The 8,373-nt window shown below is 47.3% G+C and overlaps 1 protein-coding gene across 1 annotated transcript in view; it reads right to left on the bottom strand.

Annotated features, from left to right (window-relative positions):
- The window catches only part of TMEM132A (transmembrane protein 132A), a 238,492-nt gene extending 233,756 nt beyond the window's left edge, over positions 1–4,736 (bottom strand). The window contains 1 exon segment of the mRNA XM_078676358.1: positions 4,503–4,736. Coding sequence (XP_078532484.1) covers positions 4,503–4,590 — 88 coding nt within the window. The 5' untranslated portion in view covers positions 4,591–4,736.
- Positions 4,737–8,373: the final 3,637 nt, after the last annotated feature.

Here is an 8,373-nt window from a genome sequence, read left to right on the forward strand (position 1 = left end):
TACAGTGCATCCAAGAATCAAGGCTTTAAGATTGAAATATTGCATGACAGTGTCAAAGAGTCAACCCATTAATATCGGAATACTGTACTACAGTGCACCGAAGAGACAATGCATTAAGATTGAATTATTGCATGACAAAGTCACAGAGTTAACCCATTAATATCAGAATACTGTACTACAGTGCACCGAAGAGACATTGAATTAAGATCGAATTATTGCACGACAGTGTCAAAGAGTCAACCCATTAATATCAGAATACTGTACTATAGTGCACCGAAGAGACATTGAATTAAGATCGAATTATTGCATGACAGTGTCAAAGAGTCAACTCATTAATATCGGAATACTGTACAACAGTGCACCGTAGAGACAATGCATTAAGATTGAATGATTGCATGACAGCTTCAAAAAGTCATCCCATTAATATCGGAATACTGTACTACAGTGCACCGAAGAGACAATGCATTAAGATTGAATTATTGCATGACAGTGTCAAAGAGTCAACTCATTATCGGAATACTGTACTACAGTGCACCGAAGAGACAATGCATTAAGATTGAATTATTGCATGACAGTGTCAAAGAGTCAACCCATTAATATCGGAATACTGTACTACAGTGCACAGAAGAGACAATGCATTAAGATTGAATTATTGCATGACAAAGTCACAGAGTCAACCCATTAATATCAGAATACTGTACTACAGTGCACCGAAGAGACATTGAATTAAGATCGAATTATTGCATGACGGTGTCAAAGAGTCAACTCATTATTATCGGAATACTGTACTACAGTGCACCGAAGAGACAATGCATTAAGATTGAATTATTGCATGACAGTGTCAAAGAGTCAACTCATTAATATCGGAATACTGTACGATAGTACACTGAAGAATCATGGCATTAAGATTGAATGATTGCATGACAGTGTCAAAGAGTCAACTCATTAATATCGGAATACTGTACTGCAGTGCACCGAAGTGACAATGCATTAAGAATGAAATATTGCATGACAAAGTCAAAGAGTCAACCCATTAATATCCGAATACTGTACTACAGTGCACCGGAGAGAATGCATTAAGAATGAAATATTGCATGACAGTGTCAAAGAGTCATTCCATTAATATCCGAATACTGTACTACAGTGCACCGAAGAGACAATGCATTAAGATCGAATTATTGTATGACAGTGTCAAAGAGTCAACCCATTAATATTGAACTACTGTAATACAGTGCACCGAAGAGACAATGCATTAAGAATGAAATATTGCATGACCGTGTCAAAGAGTCAACCCATTAATATCAGAATACTGTACTACAGTGCATCCAAGAATCAAGGCTTTAAGATTGAAATATTGCATGACAGTGTCAAAGAGTCAACCCATTAATATCAGAATACTGTACTACAGTGCACCGAAGAGACATTGAATTAAGATCGAATTATTGCATGACAGTGTCAAAGAGTCAACCCATTAATATCGGAATACTGTACTACAGTGCACCGAAGAGACAATGCATTAAGATTGAAATATTGCATGACAAAGTCACAGAGTCAACCCATTAATATCAGAATACTGTACTACAGTGCACCGAAGAGACATTGAATTAAGATCGAATTATTGCATGACAGTGTCAAAGAGTCAACTCATTAATATCGGAATACTGTACTACAGTGCACCGAAGAGACAATGCATTAAGATTGAATTATTGCATGACAGTGTCAAAGAGTCAACCCATTAATATCGGGTCAACCCATTAATATCGGAATACTGTACTACAGTGCACCGAAGAGACATTGAATTAAGATCGAATTATTGCATGACAGTGTCAAAGAGTCAACCCATTAATATCGGAATACTGTACTACAGTGCACCGAAGAGACAATGCATTAAGATTGAATTATTGCATGACAAAGTCACAGAGTCAACCCATTAATATCAGAATACTGTACTACAGTGCACCGAAGAGACATTGAATTAAGATCGAATTATTGCATGACAAAGTCACAGAGTCAACCCATTAATATCGGAATACTGTACTACAGTGCACCGAAGAGACAATGCATTAAGATTGAATTATTGCATGACAAAGTCACAGAGTCAACCCATTAATATCAGAATACTGTACTACAGTGCACCGAAGAGACATTGAATTAAGATCGAATTATTGCATGACAAAGTCACAGAGTCAACCCATTAATATCAGAATACTGTACTACAGTGCACCGTAGAGACATTGAATTAAGATCGAATTATTGCATGACAGTGTCAAAGAGTCAACCCATTAATATTGAAATACTGTAATACAGTGCACCGAAGAGACAATGCATTAAGAATGAAATATTGCATGACCGTGTCAAAGAGTCAACCCATTAATATCAGAATACTGTACTACAGTGCATCCAAGAATCAAGGCTTTAAGATTGAAATATTGCATGACAAAGTCAAAGAGTCAACCCATTAATACCCGAATACTGTACTACAGTGCACCGAAGAGACAATGCATTAAGAATGAAATATTGCATGACCGTGTCAAAGAGTCAACCCATTAATATCGGAATACTGTACTACAGTGCACCGAAGAGACAATGCATTAAGATTGAATTATTGCATGACAGTGTCAAAGAGTCAACTCATTAATATCAGAATACTGTACTACAGTGCACCGAAGAGACAATGCATTAAGAATGAAATATTGCATGACCGTGTCAAAGAGTCAACCCATTAATATCAGAATACTGTACTACAGTGCACCGAAGAGACAATGCATTAAGAATGAAATATTGCATGACCGTGTCAAAGAGTCAACCCATTAATATCAGAATACTGTACTACAGTGCACCGAAGAGACAATGCATTAAGAATGAAATATTGCATGACAGTGTCAAAGAGTCAACCCATTAATATCAGAATACTGTACTACAGTGCATCCAAGAATCAAGGCGTTAAGATTGAAATATTGCATGACAGTGTCAAAGAGTCAAAGAGAACAATACACAAATAGAGACAGTAAACGAGTGATTGAGAGAGTGACTGAAAGTGAACAAATGATAGGGCACCAAGAGAGAGTGGAAGGGTGACAATATAAGAGACACGGGGTAAACGAGTGACTGACAATGAATGCATGACACAGAGAAACACAGAGTGAGAGTGGACGGGTGACCATGAGTGAGACACTGAGATTAAACAAGTGTTTGACAGTGAATGAGTGACAGTGAGTGAGAAACACTTCAGTGGGAGTGGACGGACGAGCGACTGAGTGAGACACTGAGATTGAACAAGTGTTTGCCAGAGAATGAGTGACAGTGAGTGAGAAACACTTCAGTGGGAGTGGACGGACGAGCGACTGAGTGAGACACTGAGATTGAACAAGTGTTTGCCAGAGAATGAGTGACAGCGAGTGAGTGACAGTGAGTGAGACACAGAGATTGAACAAGTGTTTGACAGTGAATGAGTGACAGTGAGTGAGACATTGAGATTGAACAAGTGTCAGTGAATGAGTGACAGTGAGTGAGAAACACTTCAGTGGGAGTGGACGAGTGACTGAGTGAGACACAGGGATTGAACTAGTGTTTGACAGTGAATGAGTGACAGTGAGTGATAAACACTTCAGTGGGAGTGGACGAGTGACAGTGAGTGAGACACTGAGATTGAACAAGTGTCAGTGAATGAGTGACAGTGAGTGAGAAACACTTCAGTGGGAGTGGACGAGTGACAGTGAGTGAGACACTGAGATTGAACAAGTGTCAGTGAATGAGTGACAGTGAGCGAGAAACACTTCAGTGGGAGTGGACGAGTGACTGAGTGAGACACAGGGATTGAACAAGTGTTTGACAGTGAATGAGTGACAGTGAGGGAGACACAGATTGAACACGTGTTTGACAGTGAATGAGTGACAGTGAGTGAGACACAGATTGAACAAGTGTTTGACAGTGAATGAGTGACAGTGAGTGAGACGCAGATTGAACAAGTGTTTGACAGTGAATGAGTGACTATGAGTGAGACACAGAGATTGAACAAGTGTTTGACAGTGAATGAGTGACTATGAGTGAGACACAGAGATTGAACAAGTGTTTGACAGTGAATGAGTGACTATGAGTGAGACACTGAGATTGAACAAGTGCTTGACAGTGAATGAGTGACAGTGAGTGAGACACTGAGATTGAACAAGTGCTTGACAGTGAACGTGAATACTAACAGTGTAAGAGTGGGCGGAGGCCACAGGGACATTACGCGATTTGCCCAGGATCACAGGATCTTGCGCCGACGCTGAGACTCGAACCCGGTTCCCCGGCTCCAAAGTCGGCAGCTCTGGCCGTAGCGTGGGAGTCAGCGAGAGGCACACAAGCACAGCGCTCCCTGCAGACAGACGCGCCTCTAGGCGCTGGATGCTGAGGCACACGAGGAGACGCTTCACACCAGGCGGCCCTCACATACCGCAGGGCGAGTGGGGACAGGTCTGTGCTCGGAATGAAAGAAGCCCAAAACAAAGGGAGGGGCTCACCTGGGGTGGTCCACAGGGCGCCGGCGGCGAGGAAGAAGAGGAGGAGGAGATGCCTGGGGGGCGTGGAGAGGGCCCCCGTGGGACCCATGCCCGGCCTCCTGCTCCAGGGGTCCCTCCTCGGGGGGGCTGCGACTCCTCCGGGAGCGGGTCCGGGGCCCGTCACATGGCCCCCACCTCAACGAGGGCTGCAGCGACTCTTGGCACACCCACCTGTCTCTCCTCTGCCTCTACCTGTCTCTCTGCTTCTACCTGTCTCTTCCCCTCCCCACCTTCTGTCTCCCCCTCTCTATCAGTCCCTCCTGTCTCTCTATCTGCTTCTACCTGTCTTTCCCCCTCCCCACCTTCCGTCTCCCCCTCTCTATCAGTCCCTCCTGTCTCTCCTCTCTGCTTCTACCTGTCTTTCCCCCTCCCCACCTTCCGTCTCCCCCTCTCTATCAGTCCCTCCTGTCTCTCTATCTGCTTCTGTCTTTCTATCTGCTTCTGTCTTTCTCTCCCCCACCCTCCCTCTCACACTTGACTGTCCAGAGCCCCCGCCCCTTCCCTCACCCATCTATCAGTCCATCTCCTCCTTTTATCTCCATCTCCCCTCCCACACCCCTCTATCTCCCTCTGCCCGTCTCTCTTCTCTCCTCTCACTCCAGACTGACTCTGATCTGCCAGCCACACCTACCTTTTATCTCACCCCCTCTCCTACCCCCAAGTCTCTCTATGCAGCCTGACTCTACCTTTTATCTTTCTACCTCCAACTCCCTTTCGCCTACTTCCCACCCTACGTCTACCTGCCTCTTTCTAGCACTCCGCTCCCCACTGTCCGTCTGTCTCGTAGTCCCTGTGCCTGTCCTAAGAGAGCGCCGGATGCCCCCTGGTCTGTGGTAGTGGGCACCCCCCTACCTCCTACACCTCGCTCCCTCCCCGTGGCACTCTCGGCCTGTCCTCTGCCTCCCGCGGCTCTCTCATCTCCTGCCCGGTCCGTCCGTCTGTCCCTCCACCAGTGACCCAGTCCGGGGTCCCCTGCCCCGCTTCCTCCCTGCCCGGCTCCTACTTTCAACAGCCTGTGTCTGCTTGAAGGCTGAAGCCCCTCCCCGGCCCCGCCGGCCCCTTTCACAAGACAATAAAAGAGCGGGGGAGGGGCGGCACACATGGGCTCAGAGAAGCCCTCCTCCTCCTCCTCCTCCTCCGGCGACTCCCAGCATCCCGGGTCCCTCCGCCCCCTCCGCCCGGCACAAGAGAAAAGGCGGAGACAATCCACACACGGGCGTTTCCGGTGTCTCCGAGCCAAACAAAAACCTGCCTGGAGCTGGAAATACCACCGCACCCCGGTGCAGCGCAGGTTTAAAAAAAGCAGTGCCTTCTGGGAAATGTAGTTCAGTGTCGCACAGTGGCAGATTCTACCGCCAAGGCCATTTTACATATTCACAACAGACACCTGCCCCTGGGGCGAGGATACTGTCACGTGGCATTGTTCTGGGCTTTCCTTTGACTCAGACACCTGAGTAGGGTTCCTGTCACCTGTGGCCCCCTCAGCGAGGCTTGGCTTTTCATCCAGCAGCAAATTGTGTGTTGAGATTTTTGACCTCAGAGCTGGCGTGGAGCAGTGCAGAGTAGAGTGCAGTTGAGAGCAGTGGCATGGATGTAGTGCATTGAGTGGAGTAATGCTGAGTAGAGTGGCACAGAGTGCACTGGCATAGGGTCAATTTGCAGAGAATGCAATAGTGCAGTGTTACAGAGTAGAGTGGTGTAGAGTGCAGTGGCATTTAGAGTTATGGCGTTGAGTACAGTGGTGTGGAGTGCAGAGTGGTGTGGAGTGCAGTGGAGTAGAGTACAGTGGTGCAGAGTGGAGTGCAGAGTGGCGTGGAGTGCAGTGGAGTAGAGTACAGTGGTGCAGAGTGGAGTGCAGAGTGGCGTGGAGTGCAGTGGAGTAGAGTACAGTGGAGTGGTTTAGAGTAGAGTGGACTGGTGAAGAGCGCATTGGAGTACTATGTGGCAGAGTATAGTTGCATAAAATGCAGTGGTGTAGAGTGCAGTGACAGAATTCAGCAGCATACCATGCAGAGTCGTAGAATGCAGTGTCGTAGATTGAGTGGTGCATAGTCGAGTGCAGTGATACTGAGTAGAGTGGCATAGACTGTGTAGGAGAGTAGGGTCTGCTTTCCTATGGTCACCCCAATTTTTGCTTTTTGCTTCACTGGTTTTCGACTTAGTGTGGCTGTGGGCCTGCTAATCAGACCCACAGCCCTGCTGTTCTCTCTCTAAATTCATATCCATGTACTATAGGTACATCACCAATTTGGTATTGGACACCTTATCAGCCCCTGTACAGTGTACTATAGGTACCCAGGGCATGAAATGAAATGAAATGAAGAAGGTTCTTAATAAAGCGCACTGCGACCAAGCGGCTTCCTGGCGCTGAGGGTAGAGAGCTAAAGAGAATGGAATTGCCAAAGGAGATCAGCCGGAGTACGCTATGGAAAACAGGGGGGTCTTTAGAGCTTTACGGAATTGTGGGTAAACTGAAATAGACCTGATTGACAGAGCGAGGCTGTTCCAGAAACGGGGAGCTAATACCGCGAATCTGGTGCCTCCAGTTTTGGATCTGCGAAATCGCGGGACATTGAGGAGGGATTGGTTGGAGGAGCGAAGGGCACGTGTGGGGGTGTAGGGGGTGATGAGTGAATTGATGAAGGCTGGGGCGATACGAATGCGGGCCATAAAGGCCAGGCAGCCCAATTTAAAGAGAGATCTCTGACAGATGGGGAGCCAGTGAAGGGATTTCAGAACAGGCGTGATGTGAGAGGATTTGGACAAGTGATGGATAATTCGAGCAGCCTGGTTCTGGATGGCCTGCAGTCGGCGAAGTTCGTAGGCCGGAATGCCAACGTAGAGGCTGTTCCCGTAATCAAGACGGGAGAGAATCATTGCCAACATAATCAGTTTGAGGGCATCGGAGGAAAAGAAGCGAGACACTTTCCGAATAATACGGAGTGAAAGAAAGCAAGAAGAGGCAACAGAGCTAATCTGGGCATGCATGGAGAGGTCCCGACTGACTTTAATGCCCAAGGTCTTTGCCGAGGCCGCTGGTATGGGTGGGGGGCCGAAGGTGGAAGGCCAAAAAGCGGCCGACCAAGGGGAGATGGTATGGCCAGTCAGGACCAGCTCCGTCTTGTCCAGATTGAGCTTTAGTTGGTTACAGTTCATCCACTCCGAGATGAAAACAAGAGTGGAATGGAATTTAGGTAGGGAGTGCGAGGGGGACGAAAGGTCAAAGACTAACTGGAGGTCATCCGCATAGTTATATACGGATACCCCCATGTCAAGAAGAGAAAGGATAAGGGGACGAATATAAAGATTAAAAAGAAGAGGGGAAAGGGAGGAGCCTTGGGGGACCCCACAGGGGACCAAGCGGGTTGGAGCAGCGTGGCCAGAGAGATGGACAGCCTGAGTCCGTCCTTTAAGAAAGGATGCGAGCCAAGAGAGGGCGGTACCCCGAACGCCCGCTGCGCAGACACGGCCAAGAAGGATGGAATGGTCGACCGTGTCAAACGCAGCGGACAGATCGAGGAGCACCAAAGCTTGAGGCAAGTTGGAATCAGTGTAGGAAGGTGGCTACCTGACTATGGTTACCCCAGATTTTTTGCCTGTGTTTAGCTGGTTTTTTGACTTAGTTGACCTGGTTCCCTGCTAATCAGGGCCCCAGGCCATCTGCTCTCTCTGTAAAATGGATTCCATGTACCCTAGGTACATACCACAATTGGAAATGGACTCCTTGTCAGCCCCTGTATAATGCACTATAGGTGCCCAGGGCATAGGAGCCACCAAGGCCTACCAGGGGCTGCAGCATATCTTTTGCCACCCCTGGCTGGTTCTTAAATTG

This window comes from Lissotriton helveticus, chromosome 1_1 (assembly GCF_964261635.1).
Source record: "Lissotriton helveticus chromosome 1_1, aLisHel1.1, whole genome shotgun sequence".
Classification (NCBI taxonomy): Eukaryota; Metazoa; Chordata; class Amphibia; order Caudata; family Salamandridae; genus Lissotriton; species Lissotriton helveticus.